This window comes from Bombina bombina, chromosome 4, assembly GCF_027579735.1.
Source record: "Bombina bombina isolate aBomBom1 chromosome 4, aBomBom1.pri, whole genome shotgun sequence".
Classification (NCBI taxonomy): Eukaryota; Metazoa; Chordata; class Amphibia; order Anura; family Bombinatoridae; genus Bombina; species Bombina bombina.
Genome location: NC_069502.1, coordinates 1018801625 through 1018823689, shown reverse-complemented (window position 1 = coordinate 1018823689; position 22065 = coordinate 1018801625). Strand labels below are relative to the sequence as shown.

At 40.5% G+C, this 22065-nt stretch overlaps 1 protein-coding gene across 1 annotated transcript in view; it reads right to left on the bottom strand.

The window, feature by feature from the left end:
* The window catches only part of BFSP1 (beaded filament structural protein 1), a 92109-nt gene that overhangs the window by 35151 nt on the left and 34893 nt on the right, over positions 1–22065 (bottom strand). The window contains exons 4-5 of the mRNA XM_053709327.1: positions 12980–13072; positions 2414–2521 (exon numbers count right to left, since the gene is read on the bottom strand). Coding sequence (XP_053565302.1) covers positions 2414–2521; positions 12980–13072 — 201 coding nt within the window. The remainder of the gene's footprint in view (positions 1–2413; positions 2522–12979; positions 13073–22065) is intronic.

Sequence of the window (22065 nt, the reverse complement as noted above, 5' to 3'; positions counted from 1 at the left end):
TCGATTAGCCGAAAATGGGTTATTGCTATTTATTCCCAGATCCAAAGTGGATCAGGAGAGTAGGGGTGCTTGGCTGTCGCTCCCTGCAAATCAGGGTTCCACCAGTTGCCCTTACGTCCTGTTGAAGGCCTTCTCGGACATGCATCCAGTGGGTCCACATAGGTTTTTAATTCACTGGGACGGTACCCCTCTTACAAGATTACTATTCTGGAGGGTCCTGGGATGGTCTGCGGAAAAAGCCGGGTAAAATCACAATACTATAGCCCCTCACTCATTTAGGGTTGGGGCTGCTATGACAGCGGCGGCTTTAGGTTGGTCTGCTGACCGTATCATGGCATTGGGGAGGTGGAAATCTAGGAAATATTAGTTATATTTGAGACCCTTTTTATCCCACTGCTAAGTAATATGGTGTGTTTCTGTTGTGATGTTTTCACTTTTGTGGTATAAAATTAATACTTGTTTCTTTTGCAGGGCCTAGCAGTGGTCTGCTCTGTGTCTGGATTGTGGGGCACTCGTTTGTTCACTGGGCAGCCATCCGAGCATCTACTCGACCTGGAGGACAGCAACTGGGGTTCTCGTCATCTAGGGTGGTGATTAGGTTGTTAGGAAGGAGAGGCCTTTGCTGGGCAGGTCTGCCTGGATTGCTGCAAGATGACATGAAACATTGGGAGAAACCCCACGTTTTGATCCTCAATTTAGGAGGAAACGATCTTGGTTCAATTGCCGGATGGGATTTGAGTGCTGTGATCCAGTCGGACCTGCGCACCTTCAAAGCTTGGATGCCTTGTGTGAGAATGGGATGGTCTAACATTATTCTCAGGCTGACATGGCATCATATGGCCAGCCACAGGGCCACTTTTCAGGTCAGTTAAAAGCTCAACAGGGACGTGAGGAAATTGATGTTTGAGCTTAGGGGCTTTATTATGGAGCACAAAACCATTACTGCAGATGACCAGAGCCTCTACCGAGGTGAGGGGGTACATCTTTCTGACCATGGCATGGACCTGTTTACATAAGACAGTCCTACTCCTATTTGTGTGCGTTTTGGGTGGCGGAGAGAGTGGCCCTGAATATGTGGGCGATCTTGTAGCAGCTGGACAGTGTCCGGGGGCAGGATGTGATAGAGGTAGAGTGACAGCCATTTTTTCTGGCCAGTGGTGAAGTCCTTAGACACTCGTCTGAGGTGTTCCCTGCCCATGTGAATCAAAGCCAAAAACTCCCTAAGACATTCAGTATTGAGCTACACTCTGCTTCCTCTCCTGCTGTCCTGGTACTGCCCATCTTGTTAGTATGGGTTACTACGCATTAGCTAGTGCCTGATTGCTGCCCCCCTGGTCCATGTTTATTTGTGCTGGACGTTTGGTTCCTGTGTTGCCACAATAAACGTGACCTGTGGGGTTTTATAACCAAGAAGTTGTTTGGGTGATTATTTCTATGTTAGATATGAAGTTAAAAGTTTACATTACACGTTATGATGTAAATAGTTAAGTTATGATAATTCTTCCCACAAAGTAGTATATGGCATTTAATCCCTTAAGGAAATGTAAGGCAAATTGCCTGGAATGCACATAAAGGTTAAGGCCAAGACGGAGGAGTGGGAGTGATCTGGTGTGTGTGTGTGTGAAACAATATTGCAGATAGAGAGGAGGGTTTCTAGCTTACCTTTTTAAGCCCTGTACAGGAAGTACAAGTCCTCTTTCTTCTGGTTTCTTCAAAGTTTTCCCCACCCTGTCCCTCCCTTTTTATTATTTTAGGTGTCAATCGTTAGGGGGATTCATCACTATGGTGGTCCCTAGGATTAGGGGTGTCCAAGGCATAATGAGGGCTAGCCAGCCTATTTCTACAAGTCCAAAGACATTAAGTTTCAGCTCCCCAGGTGTTCAATGTGGTTTGCACCTTGTTGACCCTGGTCCTAATGGTCTGGAGTGGTGGGTTTGCACCCTGGGCTGGCGGGTGGACAGTGTCCGGGGGCAGGATGTGATAGAGGTAGATTGACGGCCATTTCATCCGGCCAGGGGTGAAGTCCTCAAACGTGCATCTGAGGTGTTCCCTGCCCATGTGATTCGAAGCTGAGAACTCCCTAAGACATTCAGTATTGAGCTACGCTCTGCTTCCTCTCCTGCTGCCCTGGTACTGCCCATCTTGTTAGCATGGGTTACTACGCATTAGCTAGTACCTGATTGCCGCCCCCCTGGTCCATGTTTATTCGTGCTGGTTGTTTGGTTCCTGTGTTGCCACAATAAACGTGACCTGCAGGTTTTTATAACCAAGAAGTTGTTTGGGTGATTATTTCTATGTTAGAAAAGAAGTTAAAAGTTTACATTAAACTTTATGATTTAAATAGTTAAGTTATAATAATTCTTCCCACAGAGGAGTATATTGCATTTAATCCCTTATGGTAATATGCAGTTACCTCAGACTGTAGTTTAAACTTCTGAGCCTGCAGCTGACAAAGCAGACTTTTATATTCCTCCAGTTGGCTCTGCAGTATTGGAATTCTTCTCTCAGATATCAGCTTTTCCTTAAAAGAAAATGGAACATATATAGTTTATTTTATTTGCACATAAAAATGATTTGTCTTTTTTTAAAAGAATGAGGTCTCTATAAAGGAACAGTATACTCTAAAAAATAGTTTAATGCATATAAAAAAATCAGTATACAGTTAAAATATTGTTGGTTGCATGAAAAGGGTTAAGTTAAAGCATTTTATTTTATAGTTTATAGCTCGTTAGTGCATGTCTTTGTACAACAGTTTTTTGAAGGGACAATATACCATTTTATGCCACACTTCCAAAATAGAAGTTTTCAAAAATATGAAATAATGTTTTTGGCTGAAAAAAATGTTTAAGGGAAAGTAGTTGAAAAATGTTAATGTTTAAAAAGATAGATAATTCCTTTATTATCCATTCACCAGTTTTGCATAACCATACACTTTTTATCTCTGTGATTACCTTGTATCTAAGCCTCTACAGACTACACCCTAATCTCAGTGAATTTTACAAATTTAGATTTCAGCCAATCAGTGCTGACTCATGCATAACTCCACGGGAGTGATCACAATGTTATGGCACATATGACCTAACACTGTCTAGCTGTGAAAAGCTAATAAAATGCACTGAGATAAGAGGTGAGTTCAATGCCTTAGTAATCAGCCTATGAGCCTACCTAAGTTTAGCCGTCAACAAAGAAAACCAAGAGAACAAAGCAAATTTGTTGATAAAAGTAAATTGAAAAAATAATTAAAATATCATGCCCTATCTGAATCATGAAAGTTTAATTTTGACATTACTGTGTCTTCAAGTAAAATTTCAATTTAAATTGAATCTAAGATGCAATATTAGCTGGGTGCTTTATGTAATACTTACTGGCTGATAAGAACAACCTTTTCAATTTACTTTAATTTGTTAGAGCAGCTATACAAATTGGTTTTCACTGGTTTTCCCTTGGTGGTATAATGGATTTTCATGACTTCGCATTGCAAATACCCATCAGATACTTTGCATTGAAACACACTCATGTATAAATAGGGGCTACTGTTAAAAAACACATAATGAAAAAATAACCACTATGGAAGCATTCTTTGGCATATTCACAAATGCTTTGACAAACCTACTACACAAAACACCATTTTACAGTTGTCACACTTTTTAATTTCCAAGCCAATACAGCAATTAGTACTTGACAGGTGACATTCACAGACATCTGCAGAAATTAAAAACATGTTGTTGTAATGCTGATTTAAATTCACAATGCCACAATGTAAATAATGTGGTGCTATGATTTTTAGGTTAAATTAATTTATCTGCACAAAATAACAAGCAAAATATTGGGCAATACCTGAGTTATGTATAAGCCATTCTACAGGTGGTGGAAACTCATGTTGTTGCTCATACACATTCAGAAATCCACAGTGTTGCAATATTTGTATTTAGACTGACTGATTGGAATGGATTACAGGTCCCCTACAGCTTGCATCTGGTTATGATTACTTAAGTGCCAAGTTCTTCTCCGGATAAGGCTCCTTTATTTATTTTTTTTAAACCAAGCATCATTTTTATGTACTTATTCCATTGCCATTAGACAGATATAGGATACAAATCTATTTGTAGATGAGTACCACTGGGATCTTGTCCACAAGTCTGCTAGAATAAAGCTAACTGAACTCGCCCGTATTTGCCCTTACTGCAAGGAAAGGGTACTAATCCTAAGAAACATGGTGGTTTGTGAGCATCTTATTATTTAGTGAATATCCCCTCGTCCACCTCTTAGAACATCCCGAACTAATTCATTTGGGATGATTTAGAAGCCCTGCTGTTACCGTGTGTACTTATATTTAGCTTCATTGTTAAAAGAACATAAAAGTGCAATCAAAATCTTCTCTAATGAATTTGAGTATTTTCTTATTACGCTATTGTTTGCATACAACTATGTGTTTAACCCATGCAAAAGAGTTAAACATATAGTAAAAGGGGCTTGAAAGTAATATTTTTATGATTCAGATATAGCATGTCATATAAATACATATTACAATTTACTTCTTAGCATGCTTAGTTTTTTTGGTATTCTTTTTCAATAAGTTAGCTCTAGAGCCACAACACTTTACTAGGATCTAGCTGAGCATATCTGGTGAGCCAATGACAAGAGGCATATACATGAAGCTACCAATTAGCAACTAGCTCCTAGTTGCTTCCCTTGAACCTAACTATGCTATGCTTTTCAGCAAAGGATACCAAAAGGACAAAGTAAATTTGATAATAGAAGTATAGGGAAAGACTCGGTGTGAACTCTGAATATAATTTTGACTTTTAATGTCCCTTCAAGTTAAGCTCAGGATCAGCAATGCACATATGATCTATAGCTCAACATGGCTGATGGATGACATACATATGCCACTCTTGATTAGCTCATTCGCCGGTGTCCAGAGTAGGATCACCAATACATTGCTAATCTGGATCTTACTTTAATTATACGCTTAACCACTTTGTGATCAAACCCTTTATGTTTACCCTCTGTCACAATCTTTCTAATATCTGCTTCCAATAGCTCAATTTTGGTGTTGGACTATATAGGAAGCATATTTTTTAAGTCATCACAGTTCAAAATGTATTCAGTCTCTAAAAGCCCACTGTGCAAATGAGTTTTCAATAGAAAAGTTCCTGAAAATCTGTTTTTAGTTGTTAAATACTCAACCAAAACTGACACATACAATGGCCCATTCACTCCTCTTAAAGGGACAACAAAGATACAATTAAACTGTTATAATTCAGACAGAGCATGCATTTTTTAAACAACTTTCCAAATTACTTCTATTATCTTAGTTCTCTTGGTATTTTATGTTAAAAAGCATAGGTAGGCTCAGGAGCAGCAATGCACTACTGGGAGCTAGATGCTGATTGGTGGCTGCACATATATGCCTTTTGTCATCGGCTCACCCAAAGTGCTCTCCCTGTGGTGCCTTTATGCACTTTCAACAAAGAGTACCAAGATAATTAAGCAAATTTTATAATAGAAGTAATTTGGAATGTTGTTTAAAATTCTAGGCTCTGTCTGAATCACAAAAGAAAAAAAATGTTGTTTCATGTCCCTTTAACCCCTTAATGACAACTGGCGTACCAGGTACGTCATGCATTAACAAGTAGTTAATGACAATGGACGTACCTGGTACGTCAGTTGTCTAGGAGAGTGCTGGAAGCGATCGCAATCGCTTCCAGCAGCTCTCAGGGTATTGCAGTGATGCCTCCATATGGAGGCATCCTGCAATACCTTTTTAGAAGACTCCGATGCAGAGAGGGCCACTCTGTGGCCCTCTCTGCACCGGTAGTTCGTTGGTGGGTGGGAGCGCAACAGGGAGGTGGGTGGGCGGCCCATCGCTACCCGGCATCCGGTTCCTAGAAGTGCAATGTGCACGCCGGGTGCCGGGAGCGCGCGTGCGCGCGTGCGCGCGCATTAGCTGGCCACTGACACCAATGAGGGAAGAGGGGGGGGGAAATATATATTTTTTTAAATCATATAAAAGGATCTGGGAGGGGGAGGGGGGTAGGGGTATTGTGGGGGGCTGCTACACTACAGAAAACCCCCCAAAAAAGAAAAAAAGCAGAAAATACTTATATGTTTTTGTGCAAATTGGGTACTGGCAGACAGCTGCCAGTACCCAAGATGGCCGCAATTAGATAGGGGAGAGGGTTAGAGAGCTGGGGGGGATCATGGAGGTTGGGGCTAAGGCAGGAGTTCATCACAGCTAAAATATTTTATTTTTTTATAAAAAAAAAAAACAACTCCTTTTATTTAGTACTGGCAGACTTTCTGCCAGTACTTAAGATGGCGGGGACATTTGTGGGGTGGGGGAGGGAAGAGAGCTGTTTGGGAGGGATCAGGGGGTGGGATGTGTCAGGTGGGAGGCTGATCTCTACCCTAAAGCTAAAATTAACCCTGCAAGCTCCCTACAACCTACCAAATTAACCCCTTCACTGCTGGGCATAATTTACGTGTGGTGCGCAGCAGCATTTAGCGGCCTTCTAATTACAAAAAAGCAATGCCAAAGCCATATAAGTCTGCTATTTCTGAACAAAGGGGATCCCAAAGAAGCTTTTACAACAATTTGTGCCATAATAGCACAAGCTGTTTTTTAAATAATTTCAGTGAGAAACCTAAAATTGTGAAAAATGTAAAGTTTTTTTTTTATTTGCTCACATTTGGCGGTGAAATGGTGGAATAAAATATACCAAAATGTGCCTAGATCAATACTTTGGGTTGTCTTCTAACAAAAAATATATACATGTCAAGGGATATTCAGGTATTCCTGACAGATATCAGGGTTCCAATGTAACTAGCGCTAATTTTGAAAAAAAGTGGTTTGGAAATAGCGAAGTGCTACTTGTATTTATGGCCCTATAACTTGCAAAAAAAGCTAAGAACATGTAAACATTGGGTATTTCTAAACTCAGGACAAAATTTAGAAACTATTTAGCATGGGTGTTTTTTGGTGATTGTAGATGTGTAACAGATTTTGGGGGTCAAAGTTAGAAAAAGTGTGTTTTTTTTCCATTTTTTCCTCATATTTTATTATTTTTTTTAGTAAATTATAAGATATGATGAAAATAATGGTATCTTTAGAAAGTCCATTTAATGGCGAGAAAAACGGTATATAATATGTGTGGGTACAGTAAATGAGTAAGAGGAAAATTACAGCTAAACACAAACACTGCAGAAATGTAAAAATAGCCATTGTCATTAAGGGTAAGAAAATTGAAAAATGGTCCGGTCATTAAGGGGTTAATCACTTGGCTGTGCATGACGAGAACAGGTCGTTATGTAAACTGCTGTCAGTGAGTGCATGACAAACCAATCTCATCATGAAGGGAAATCGCTGATCACAGAACCTTGATCGATTTCCCTGCACTGCAGACCTGATCATTGGTGACAGAGTGGACAGCAAAATGATTTACTAAAACACAAGTATACAACAGTTTTACAGTTTTTGCCACAGCTATCTCACATAACATGTAATATAAATATAATAATAGTTATTAGTTTATTCTGAATCTGCTGGGCCTGTTAAAAAAAAAAAAAAATATATATATATATATATATATATATATATATATATATATATATATATATATATATATATATATATATATATAATTAGTGTGGATTACTCACAGAAATTTGATTTACAATAGTATTTAAAAGGACATGATATCCAATTTTTTTTATTTCATGATTTAGAAAGATCATGCAATTTTAAACAACTTTTCAATTTACTTCTTATATCTAATTTGCTTAATTCTCTTAATATCCGTTGTTAAAAAGCACATCTAAATATGCTCAACAGCTGCGGATTGGTTGTTGTACATAGATTCCTTGTGTGATTGGCGCATCCATGTGCAACAAAAGGTATCTGAAGAATTAAGGCCTAGATTTGGAGTTTGGCGCTAGCCGTGAAAACCAGCGTTAGAGGCTCCTAACGCTGGTTTTAGGCTAACTCCGGTATTTGGAGTCACTCAAAATAGGGTCTAACGCTCACTTTTCAGCCGCGACTTTTCCATACCGCAGATCCCCTTACAAAAATTGCGTATCCTATCTTTTCAATGGGATCTTTCTAACTCCGGTATTTAGAGTCGTGGCTGAAGTGAGCGTTAGACATCTAACGACAAAACTCCAGCCGCAGGAAAAAAGTCAGTAGTTAAGAGCTTTCTGGGCTAATGCTGGTTCATAAAGATCTTAACTACTGTACTCTAAAGTACACTAACACCCATAAACTACCTATGTACCCCTAAACTGAGGTCCCCCACATCGCCGCCACTCGATTCAATTTTTTTAACCCCTAATCTGCCGACCGCCACCTACGTTATACTTATGTACCCCTAATCTGCTGCCCCTAACACCGCCGACCCCTGTATTATATTTATTAACCCCTAACCTGCCCCCCACAACGTCGCCGCCAGCTACCTACAATAATTAACCCCTAATCTGCCGACCGCAAAGCGCCGCCACCTACATTATAGCTATGTACCCCTAATCTGCTGCCCCACCGCCGACCCCTATATTATATTTATTAACCCCTAATCTGCCCCCCACAACGTCGCCTCCACCTGCCTACACTTATTAACCCCTAATCTGCCGAGCGGACCGCACCGCTACTATTATAAAGTTATTAACCCCTAATCCGCATCACTAACCCTATAATAAATAGTATTAACCCCTAATCTGCCCTCCCTAACATCGCCGACACCTAACTTCAAACATTAACCCCTAATCTGCCGACCGGAGCTCACCGCTACTATAATAAATGTATTAACCCCTAAAGCTAAGTCTAACCCTAACACTAACACCCCCCCTAAATTAAATATAATTTTTATCTAACGAAATTAATTAACTCTTATTAAATAAATTATTCCTATTTAAAGCTAAATACTTACCTGTAAAATAAATCCTAATATAGCTACAATATAAATTATAATTATACTATAGCTATTTTAGGATTAATATTTATTTTACAGTCAACTTTGTAATTATTTTTACCAGGTACAATAGCTAGTAAATAGTTAAGAACTATTTAATAGTTACCTAGTTAAAATAATAACAAAATTACCTGTAAAATAAATCCTAACCTAAGTTACAATTAAACCTAACACTATACTATCATTAAATTAATTAAATAAAATACCTACAATTACCTACATTTAAACCTAACACTACACTATCAATAAATAAATTAAATACAATTCCTACAAATAACTACAATGAAATAAACTAACTAAAGTACAAAAAATAAAAAAGAACTAAGTTACAAAAAATAAAAAAATATTTACAAACATAAGAAAAATATTACAACAATTTTAAACTAATTACACCTACTCTAAGCCCCCTAATAAAATAACAAAGACCCCCAAAATAACAAAATGCCCTACCCTATTCTAAATTACTACATTTCAAAGCTCTTTGACCTTACCAGCCCTGAACAGGGCCCTTTGCGGCGCATGCCCCAAGAAATTCTGCTCTTTTGCCTGTAAAAAAAAAACATACAATACCCCCTCCCAACATTACAACCCACCACCCACATACCCCTAATCTAACCCAAACCCCCCTTAAATAAACCTAACACTAAGCCCCTGAAGATCTTCCTACCTTGTCTTCACCCTACCAGGTTCACCGATCCGTCCTGAAGAGCTCCTCCGATGTCCTGATCCAAGCCCAAGCGGGGGGCTGAAGATGTCCATGATCCGGCTGAAGTCTTTATCCAAGCGGGAGCTGAAGAGGTCCATGATCCGGATGAAGTCTTCTATCAACGGCATCTTCAATCTTCTTTCTTCCGGATCCATCTTGCATACCTCCGACGCGGAACATCCTCTTCTCCCGACGCCTACTAGCCGAATGACGGTTCCTTTAAGGGACGTCATCCAAGATGGCGTCCCTCGAATTCCGATTGGCTGATAGGATTCTATCAGCCAATCGGAATTAAGGTAGGAATATTCTGATTGGCTGATGGAATCAGGCAATCAGAATCAAGATCAATCCGATTGGCTGATCCAATCAGCCAATCAAATTGAGCTCGCATTCTATTGGCTGATCGGAACAGCCAATAGAATGCAAGCTCAATCTGATTGGCCGATCGAATCAGCCAATCGGATTGAACTTGATTCTGATTGGCTGATTCCATCAGCCAATCAGAATATTCCTACCTTAATTCCGATTGGCTGATAGAATCCTATCAGCCAATCGGAATTCGAGGGACGCCATCTTGGATGACGTCCCTTAAAGGAACCGTCATTCGGCTAGTAGGCGTCGGGAGAAGAGGATGTTCCGCGTCGGAGGTCTGCAAGATGGATCCGGAAGAAAGAAGATTGAAGATGCCGTTGATAGAAGACTTCATCCGGATCATGGACCTCTTCAGCTCCCGCTTGGATGAAGACTTCAGCCGGATCATGGACATCTTCAGCCCCCCGCTTGGGCTTGGATCAGGACATCGGAGGAGCTCTTCAGGACGGATCGGTGAACCTGGTAGGGTGAAGACAAGGTAGGAAGATCTTCAGGGGCTTAGTGTTAGGTTTATTTAAGGGGGGTTTGGGTTAAATTAGGGGTATGTGGGTGGTGGGTTGTAATGTTGGGGGGGGGTATTGTATGGTTTTTTTTACAGGCAAAAGAGCAGAATTTCTTGGGACATGCGCCGCAAAGGGCCCTGTTCAGGGCTGGTAAGGTAAAAGAGCTTTGAAATGTAGTAATTTAGAATAGGGTAGGGCATTTTGTTATTTTGGGGGTCTTTGTTATTTTATTAGGGGGCTTAGAGTAGGTGTAATTAGTTTAAAATTGTTGTAATATTTTTCTTATGTTTGTAAATATTTTTTTATTTTTTGTAACTTAGTTCTTTTTTATTTTTTGTACTTTAGTTAGTTAATTTCATTGTAGTTATTTGTAGGAATTGTATTTAATTTATTTATTGATAGTGTAGTGTTAGGTTTAATTGTAGGTAATTGTAGGTATTTTATTTAATTAATTTAATGATAGTATAGTGTTAGGTTTAATTGTAACTTAGGTTAGGATTTATTTTACAGGTAATTTTGTACTTATTTTAACTAGGTAACTATTAAATAGTTCCTAACTATTTAATAGCTATTGTACCTGGTTAAAATAATTACAAAGTTGCCTGTAAAATAAATATTAATCCTAAAATAGCTACAATGTAATTATAATTTATATTGTAGCTATATTAGTATTTATTTTACAGGTAAGTATTTAGCTTCAAATAGGAATAATTTATTTAATAAGAGTTACTTAATTTCGTTAGATAAAAATTATATTTAACTTAGGGGGGTGTTAGTGTTAGGGTTAGACTTAGCTTTAGGGGTTAATACATTTATTATAGTAGCGGTGAGCTCCGGTCGGCAGATTAGGGGTTAATGTTTGAAGTTAGGTGTCGGCGATGTTAGGGAGGGCAGATTAAAGGGTTAATACTATTTATTATAGGGTTAGTGAGGCGGATTAGGGGTTAATAACTTTATTATAGTAGCTCTCAGGTCCGCTCGGCAGATTAGGGGTTAATAAGTGTAGTTAGGTGGAGGCGACGTTGTGGGGGGCAGATTAGGGGTTAATAAATATAATATAGGGGTCGGCGGTGTTAGGGGCAGCAGATTAGGGGTACATAAGGATAATGTAAGTAGCGTCGGTTTACGGAGTGGCAGATTAGGGGTTAAAAATAATATGCAGGGGTCAGCGATAGCGGGGGCGGCAGATTAGGGGTTAATAAGTGTAAGGTTAGGGGTCTTTAGACTAGGGGTACATGATAGAGTGTTAGGTGCAGACGTAGGAAGTGTTTCCCCATAGCAAACAATGGGGCTGCGTTAAGAGCGGAACGCGGCTTTTTTGCAGGTGTTAGGTTTTTTTTCAGCTCAAACAGCCCCATTGTTTCCTATGGGGGAATCGTGCACGAGCACGTTTTTGAGGCTGGCCGCTGCCGTAAGCAACTCTGGTATCGAGAGTTGAAGCTGCGTTAAAAATGCTCTACGCTCCTTTTTTGGAGCCTAACGCAGCCTTTTTGTGGACTCTCAATACCAGAGTTATTTTTATGGTGCGGCCAGAAAAAAGCCAGCGTTAGCTACGCGGGTCGTTACCGACAAAACTCCAAATCTAGGCCTAAGTAAATTAAATAATAGAAGTAAATTGGAATGTAAATTCATGTTCCTTTAAATGCAGGTAGCAAAAAAAGGTTAAGGTCCCATTTCAGGTTTTTTTTCCTTTAACTCTTTGTACGGAGGTTTAGGGAAATCATACATGTGTGAGATTAACCTAGTATAATCTGAATCCATACTAAAAAATGGTAAACAATATAAATGCCATGTGTATATACTTTAGGCATAATGGTATACTGGGCATGTTTGCTCAATGGTTATGTTGACACTTCTAATATTGTAAAACAATTTTGCATTATTTATAATCTTTGATTGAGATAACATAATTTTCTAATTTGTCGAGATACATCTGAAATACTATTATTTTTCATGATGTTGAACGTTTTCATGATGTTTCCACCTCTTTTCCAATAGCTGTACTACCGTTGAGTGCCGTATGGCTAACATGGCTATTGGGTAAGAGGTGGAAAATGTCAACTCATGAAATAAAAGTAATTATTCATCGTTATGAGTGTCTATGAGTGCAAGTGTGCATAAGTATGTGTTTATGCACATGTGCAAGGGAGGTAGGAGGCTGTGCAGATACAGCTACATTTAAATTGTGTTTTTATGTAAGTTATTAGTACGCTTATAACAAAAAATTGTGTGCTTTAAGGTTTTGGCATTGTGAAAGGTCCGGGCCTTATTTATAAAAAAAATAACAAAAGCAAACAACTTGCTTTTTCCATGAGCAAAATGAGATTTTATTCTTTTAAGAATCAACATGATGGTAATGATTTGGTTCAATTAGCAGAATATTATCGTGAAAACATAAATCCTTATGTCACAATTATCAAGAGAATTTTGCTTACCTCATACATGCCAGCGGTTATGGCAGTCATGGGAGGTGTTGTTTGTATAATCTGCTGTAATATGTTGACATAGGTCTGAATTTCCATGAGATTCTGTTAAATAATAAATATTGCATGAGGTGGGAGTTTATACAACACGTCACAGACTATCATTTTGTAATTTAAAAATGCAATCATATCTCTAGCACAGACAGAGAAATACTTTATTGTTTGTGGTTTCATTGTTTCATGAGTTTCCTAAGCATTAACAGTATCTATCTATCTATCTATCTATCTATCTATCTATCTATCTATCATCTATCTATCTATCTATCTATCTATCATCTATCTATCTATCTATCTATCTATCTATCTATTAATCTATCTATAAGGGAGAAAACAGTGGCAACACAACTTAAATGTATTATTAACTTGTTTAATAATTACATAATTGGAGCATTGCAACACATTTTAATATTTTAAGAATGTCAAAGCTAAACCATAAAAAAAAACTGACAGAATATATAATCAACTAGCTATTAATTATGAGCTTCTATTTCTGAATCATTAATAATAATTGATTTTACTTCTTTCATGGGGCTCCATTTATTAAGCAGCGGATGCTGATTCTGAGCCCCATCTGTTCAGGTCCGTTTAGGTGGCGGACTGAAATCATCCCGATCCAATCTGATCGGGACGATTGACAGCCCCTGCTAGCAGCCGATTGGCTGCCAATAAGCAGGGGGCGGCATTGAACAAGCATTTCACCAGAAATGCTCTCAGTGATTTTCCCTCGCCATCTCAGAAGTGGCGTAGGGTGTAAGAAGCAGCGCATATGCAACTTGCCCCCTGGAGCCCCATGATATCAATTGTATAGTACACAATGCAATCGGCAAGGGAACAATTATACCTTTTATCTTTAGTTGAGCCCTCCTTAAGAAGCATTTGTACTCAGTAGGAACATTTTTGAATTTTAAAATAAATAAGACTAGGGAAAGTTATTATTTTTTCCTATGGAAATCCATTGAAAAGGATGTTCTTGTCCCATTTTATGTATAGGTCAGCTTGATTTCTAAATCACATTTCATCTTCTTGAATTTGATTTATGAAACTTCTTATGCTAAAATTAAACACTAAAGAGCCAGAACTAGGCGAACTATGGCTCCAAGAATCATAACTGTTTTCAGTGCACTGTACCTTAAATTTGCTGTACTTTTCATATGCATAGGTTTTTCTTTCAGAATATTTTGTGTTTTGAGTGTTTTGGTGAAAACTTGACACTTTTTAACTAGCGAGAAAAAAACTGTGAGAACTGCAGTGCAAAAATGTTTGTATAATTATGCTGGGATTGGAGAAAAAATTTCATATACGCCCATGGAGCACTCATGTTCAACCCATTTTAAGAAAAAACAACAATTACGCTTTGTATTTTGTACTTTTAGGTACAATTTTGTTTATTTTATTTTTGCAAATCTGAGGCAAGATAACATGTGGCTTAGCCCGCAAAAGCCGACGACACCGGTTTTTTACACGGTTTTGGTATCACATATACAGCGCCGTAGATAAATGGGGAGCGTATATTTCACCCGTCGCCCGTAATTTTTACTCCCATAAGCTAACATAGAACCGCGTCTCAAATCGGTATCACAGTTTCAGCGCATGGACTTACTCTACGAAAATGGAGAAATTTTACTCCATTTTCCCCTTGCCACACATAGGCAGGTGCAGCAAGACTTGTGCTGAGTATGTGAGCACTGTAACTCCCTGAAAATAGTAACTAACACCTAACGCATACGCAATATCTAATTACCTCCTGAAAATAACTAACACCTAACGCATGGGCAATATCTATCTACCTGTCAACCATCATCCCCCCACCGCAATAACAATAAAACTATATTAACCCCTAAACGGCCATCACCCCACAATGTATTGCGTTATCTGGGTTTGGCAGATTAGGGGTTAATAGATTTATAAGGTTGGTTGCGATATTGGTAATGGCGGATTAGGGGTTAATAGTTTTAATAAGTACTTTGCGATGTGGGTTAATGAAAGATTAGGGGTTAATAGTTTTAATAGGGATTTTGCAATGTGGGTGAATGGCGTATTAGGGGTTAATACATTTATTAAGTAGTTTGCAATGTTGGTGTTGACAAATTTAGGGGTTAATACTTTTATTAGGTAGATTGAGATGTGGGTGAATGGCGGATTAGGGGTTAATAGTTTATTTAGGCATATTACGTTGTGGGGGGTTGTCGGTTTAGGGGTTAATACTTTTATTTTTAGTTCCGATGTGGGGTTGCTGGCAGATATAGGGGTTTTACGTGTCGGGTTTATTTTTGGGAGGCGGGTTAGACTTTTACAGGAGATTTGACATTTTTTTTATTTTCTTAGGCGCTGGCAGTTTCTAACGTGCCGTAAGTCACTCGCGACTCCAGAAATTTGTATTTACGCTCAATTCTGGACATCACTAGTTTATCCGACTTATGGCACTTTATGAACTGCCGGCGGGGTTTATGAGATACCCCGATGTGCGAGGTAAAATTACGGGCGGTGCGGGTTTCAGCAGTTGCGCTGAAGCTTGTGCCACATATGTAATCTCGCCCTTGGTTTCCTTAAATTACTATTTACACTCTCTACACTGTGTAATTTACCTACATCGTTTACGTTTTTGGTAAAATATGATTTTTGGTGAAAATATTTTTTGATGCACCCTAACATTACAATTTTTCCCTGCATATAATTGTATAAATAGTTAAAATATTTTTTTTATGGTTTTTAAATACTGATTTTAATTGTGCTGTTTTGAAATACATGCATCTCCTCCCCATACAAAAATGCAGTATATGCCAGCGAATAAAAAGTGGCTCTCTTCCGGTGGGCGGGCGCTGCGAGTGGAAGCAGGGGAAAAGAGCTCCGGACCCTTGACCCCTACTTTCAATTAAAAACACTTGAAAAGGCCCATAATAAGCCGAATTCCTTGGCAGGGAACAAATACCCCTGTCTGGAGCAACAACGGTAAGGAGTCTGACACCTGACTCCCCCGCTGCGGAGCATAACCAGATAGAGACAGAGGAGAGCGGCTGCAAATAGGGTGGCTGAAGAAGACCACTCGATAATAGCTCCGGATTTGTACCGGAGTGCTGCTTCAGGACCCTGAGTCACCTACTAAATACCCCAAGCAGAGGGAGAGAGGAAAGCCCGGTCGAGGGGGTGAGTTGGTGCTTTGGTGGTAAAACGCCATTTTGACACAGCAGAGGGGAAGGTGAAGTGACGCACACAACACAACACAGTGCTAACTCCTGCAGAGGGTCATATCATAGGAAGACTCAGGAGCCAAACGCTGGGCACATAATAAAAAAGCAGCTTAGAGCCCAGATTGCAACGGTATTGGGGAAGTGTAAAAGCTTTTGTACCGCACCTCAAGAGGCAGGCCCGGGTTTAAACTTTGTTGGGACTTTATCACTGCAGCAAACAGTCTTACCCACTAGTGTTAACCAGCAAGGAGGCGCTCAGCACAAGTATTCAAAATAAAAAAAAAAAAACAGACAAAGGTATACAGGCAATTTTTGAACTCATCTGTCACATGTCAAGCACAATGGTTAACTGCTAACTCGCTGGGCAAAATAACTGGAAGGGTGGAAGAAAGGGCTTGTAAAGAAATACCACAGATAAAGGCAAGAGAGTGCTAGCCAGATACCCTACATATACCACAGCTGAGAGATCGCACTGACAAGACTAATTTCCTCCTTTTTTTTTCATCTCTGTGGGAGCGGGGAATACACAGTCACAGTACGCAGACTGCACTTTACAAAAACATATACGCAGTTGAGAGCTGCATCTTGCCAGATTCCATCTAGGGGGCTAATCTTGAAGACACCACTGACACTATCATTTATTTATCTGGTGTAAAAGGCTGTGACAACGCACCCCACCACAATGCAGGGCTAATCTGAATGGGCCTACACCCCCCCGCTCACCCTTCATTTTTGTTTACTAAACATTGCAAGATTCTCTAAAAGACCTGGGGCATCCAGACCTGATTATAGCTGTCCACTTTCCCCCTAAACTACAATAACACCCTATATGTGTGCAGTTGAAGCAACAACTGTGGAACTCTCAACACTGTATGCAAAAGTATTACGACTCATACTCCAAAAAAACGGACACAATGACAAACAGATTAAAGAATGCGGACAAAAAAAAGCACCAGGTGGAGAGTCAGCAAGCTCAAGGGCCTGCAGAAGATGCAGTAACCACCAGTCTCATGGATGCCCACCCAATTGTTTCCCAAATCTCAGCGTTGTTTCTTCCAAAGATAGACCAACTCCAAACAGGTATGGACTCTCTTACAGCCGAAGTTAAATCCTTTAATGGTAGGTTGACACGGGTGGAACAGCAGGTAGCAGATGGGGAGAACCGCCACAGAGAAACTGAAACCCATGTTCATACCTTACAACAACAGAACGAACGGCTGTGGGCAAAGATTGATGACCTGGAAAACAGGTCGCGGCGGAACAATCTAAGGATAGTGGGCATCCCTGAGTCACTCCCAGGCTCCCAACTGGTGGAATTTGCAGAAAACACCTTGCCGGGACTCCTTAATATCTCCAAAGAGTGTCTACCTTGCACAGTGGAAAGGGCGCACAGAGTGGGAGACCAGAGCAAACACAAGGAAAAAAACCAGCCACCCCGCCAAGTCATGGTGAAATATCTTAACTTCAAGGACAAAATCTCCATCCTACAAGCCTATAGGAAAGCTCCCACTCTAGAGTATAATGGAAAAAGAATATACCTGTTCCAGGACTACTCAGCGGCAGTAGCTGCCAGAAGACGAGAATTTTCACCATACTGTAAGCAACTGTTAGAACAAGGTAGAACAGCAGCCCTGTTGTTCCCGGCACGACTGAGACGCCAAACCACGAGAGGACCACTGTTCTTTGACTCGCCCAACTTGCTCAAACTTCACCTGCAAAAAGAGGGTGAGGGAGGGCAAGGGGCAAATGAAGATGACTCTGATGCCTAGACCTGGGAGTTGTGCCTGGTCGGTAGAAGATAAATAATAAAGGACAAGCAACGTTATTGCAATGAAGAAATGTATCCTTGCAAAGTGAGGGGGGGGGACCCTTTTTCTTGTTGGACAGGAACTTTAGTCCATTGTTGAACAGTTGGTATTGTTACGGGGGGGAGGGTTATTGATCTTTTTGGTTCTTGTTGTATGCACTGTTTATTCCATTTAATTTTATGTACTAACTATCTGTATTAGGAAAAGAGCTGACCTGTCCTACCTCTGGGTGCCACTCCAGAGGGAAAGGAGGAGGTACCGATACCAAGCAAAGTAACTGTGAGTACCACATCCCTGCACACACTCTGAAATTCATCCGTATCACTATATACACTTAGGTACTAACTACTAAGACAAAACACTCTAAACGACTATACACGAAAGTATAAAATGAAACTGACCACATGGAATGTAGGCGGGATTACATCCCCAATTAAGAGAAAGGCAATACTCAGACATTTGAACACCTCAAGGACAGACATAGCAATACTTGAAGAAACTCACCTCTCACAGAAAGAACACCAAAAACTCAGACAGGGCTGGGTGGGGGAGGTTCTACACACAACCTACGAAAAAAAAAGGGCCAGGGGAGTGGCAATCCTCTTCCGCAAAGGTTTAAGCTACACTATCTCCCAATCTATAGTCGATACAGAGGGAAGATTTTTGATAGTTAATTTGACAATAGGGGAACTTTGCATGATTCTCTGTGGAGTGTATGGCCCACATACTGAAAAGAAAACTTTTCTCACTCAGCTACAGACTAAGCTTCTACAGTTCGCAGACCTCCCAATTGTAGTGGGGGGGGACTTCAATATTGCCCCACACACGCCAGCAGATAGGTTCCGTAACCCAAACTCTACATCACAACACCGAATAGAGTACAAAGGATCTAAGAGGGAAACACGCATCTTACTAAACTTTAGAGGTTCCTTGTCACTGTCAGATGTCTGGAGAGATAGAAATCCAGAAGCTCGAGATTATACTTGCCTTCACCCGGCAAAAACTACCCTATCCCGCATAGACTATTTTCTGATCACCAGCTCCCTTTGCTCCCGCATAACGGACACTAGAATTGACCCTATAACAATCTCGGATCATGCCCCAGTCTCCCTACATATGGACACTGATACTCCACACAGACGGGGACATAGATGGAGGTTCCCATCACATCTGTACCATGACATTAACTTGCGCAGGCACCTAATTGGGGAATGGTTGCTGTATAAAGAGCTAAATGCCGAACATGTGGGAGATATTTCACTTTTCTGGGAAACGGCAAAGGCAGTGCTGAGGGGGGTGGTCACAGCATATGCAGCCAAAGTCAGGAAAAAATGTAGAGCAAGAGGGGAACTCCTCCTGCGGCAGTTACTAAACGCCAGAAACAAATACTTGAGGAATCCCACAGCACAGAATAGACTCAAATATAGAAAGGCCAAAGACCTTAGGGATACCTACCTTATCCAAACCACGGTTACCGCTCAGAACCGCTCACAGGCCAATTTTTATAGATACGGAAACCGCACTGGGAAACTATTAGCAAGACTCACTAAGTTAGATAGAAAACCTAACAATATCATAGCCATCAAGGACAAAGACAACATACTCACTCAAGACTCAGAAATACAACAAGCATTCACCTCATATTACTCGAACCTATATGACTCCCAAGACATTGACTCAGGAAAGAAAGAACACTTCTGGAGGGACTTAACACTACCACAGTTAAGTGAGGACCACATACAAAAACTCAATGCCCCAATCCAACCCTTAGAAATCACCAAGGCCATTGACTCACTCCCACTGGAGAAAACCCCGGGACCGGACGGCATGCCAGGGGAATTTTATAAAATGCTCAGTTTAGAAACCGCAGACACCCTCGCCCTATTATACAATGCAATTCTAGAAGGGAAAGCAAAATTATCCAACAGATTTGCAGAGGCAAATATCACAGTCCTTCCCAAACCTGACAGAGACCCAATGTTAACAGCATCCTACAGGCCAATCTCCCTGTTAAACTCTGACTACAAATTATTCACCAAAATTTTGGCCAACCGATTAGCGGAGGTGCTCCCCCTCCTAGTTCAGGAAGACCAAACTGGGTTCGTTAAAGGGAGGTCAGCAGTTAAAAACATGAGAAAACTACAATTGGTATTAACACATTTTTGGGAGCAGGAGGGGGGAGACAGGGAGAAGAGTGCGAGAGAGGCATGTTTGATCCTAGTAGACGCGGAAAAAGCATTTGATAAGATACTATGGGAGCACTTATTTACCACCCTTAAAAAATTCGGACTGAAGGGATCCTACATGAGAGCTATTGAGGCCATTTACAGCACCCCCCAAGCGGCGATCCTGATAAATGGGTCACCATCGAAAATATTCCCCCTTAGGAGAGGAACAAGGCAGGGGTGCCCGCTCTCACCACTTCTGTTTGACCTTGCATTAGAACCCCTGGCGATTAAGATTAGGAAGGAAGCGGCGGGACTGACCATAGGTAGGGAAACCATACACTTATCACTCTTTGCTGACGATATGGTGCTGTACACAGAGAACCCCAGAGAGAACATACCTAAATTATTGACGATTATAGCTGAGTTTAGCGACATATCAGGATACCGGATAAATAAAGACAAATCAGAGCTGTTATGGCTACGGAATAGTGACCCTAGTACACCATTGGAAGATAACTTTAAAGTAATCTCAAACACATTTAAATATTTAGGCATTAAATTAACGAAGAATCCCACTCAATGGTATGCAATTAATTTCAAACCACTATTGCAGAACTTAAAACAAATGCTTTTGAATTGGACCTCATTGCCACTGACTTTGACGGGACGGATAGGGCTAATCAAGATGACCCTATTCCCCAAACTCCTCTACACCCTACAGATGCTCCCAGAGCTACTTCATAAGCAAGATCTCAAGACACTAAATAGGGACATTTTAAATTTCATTTGGAGGGGAAAAAACATAGAATTAGCTATCAAAAGCTAACATGTCAGCCAGATCAGGGGGGGCTGGGACTCCCGAACATAGAACATTACAACTGGGCAGCCCTTTCAAAATATGTGATGGACTGGCTGGTGGATGGGGGAAACTTTACTAACAAGTCGCTGGAGACAGCATTTATTAAACCATGGTCGCTTAAAATGCTCCCACACATGAACAAGTCGCAGGTAGCTCCCATTCTCAGGGGGGCTGGCCTCTTCGGCAACCCAATAAAGGCATGGTGGAAGTTGTGTGGGGCTCTTGGAGTCTCACATAACTGCACGGTCTACTTGCCCCTGGGGGGCAACCCGGACTTCCCCGCAGGATTTACCACTAAACCATTTAAACAATGGGAGGAATGGGGGGTAACAACTCTAAAACATGTCCTATCAGATACTGGGTCCACAGTCAGGCCATTCATAGAACTGCAGAAAGACTATGGCATGCCAAGCTCTCACCACTTTGCTTACCTCCAGGTAAAACACTACGTGCAGGGTCTCCTGAAAGCCGGAAATATGATGGAAATAGGCTGTGACATTTACAAACTCTTGAAGTTGACAAGGGGAGGAGTGACATCCATCTCACACACTTACAACACGCTCCAATCAAAAGTACATAAAGCCAACATCGAACACTTACAAACTGCCTGGGGGACCATGGTGGGACATGACATTACAGACAATTGTGTGGTGCAAAGCTTTGTGGAGGTGAGGGAGGCCTCACTCTCAAACGACATAAGAGAATCACATACTAAACTAGTCCACAATGCATACATAACTCCCAAAATGTTCCACAAGTGGAAAAGGGATACACCAGGACTATGCCCGAAGTGTTCCAACCCTAACCCAAACATCACACACATGATATGGAACTGCCCGAAGTTAACGAAATTCTGGGGCATGGTGCAGAGGTGGGTGGGAACGTGCACAGGGGAAAAAATTCATCTTTCAACTGAGATGGTGATATTTCTAAACCATCAAACAAAGATACAGCAACACACAAGATTCATAAATAATGTAATTCTACATGCTAGAAAACTCATTCTGCAACACTG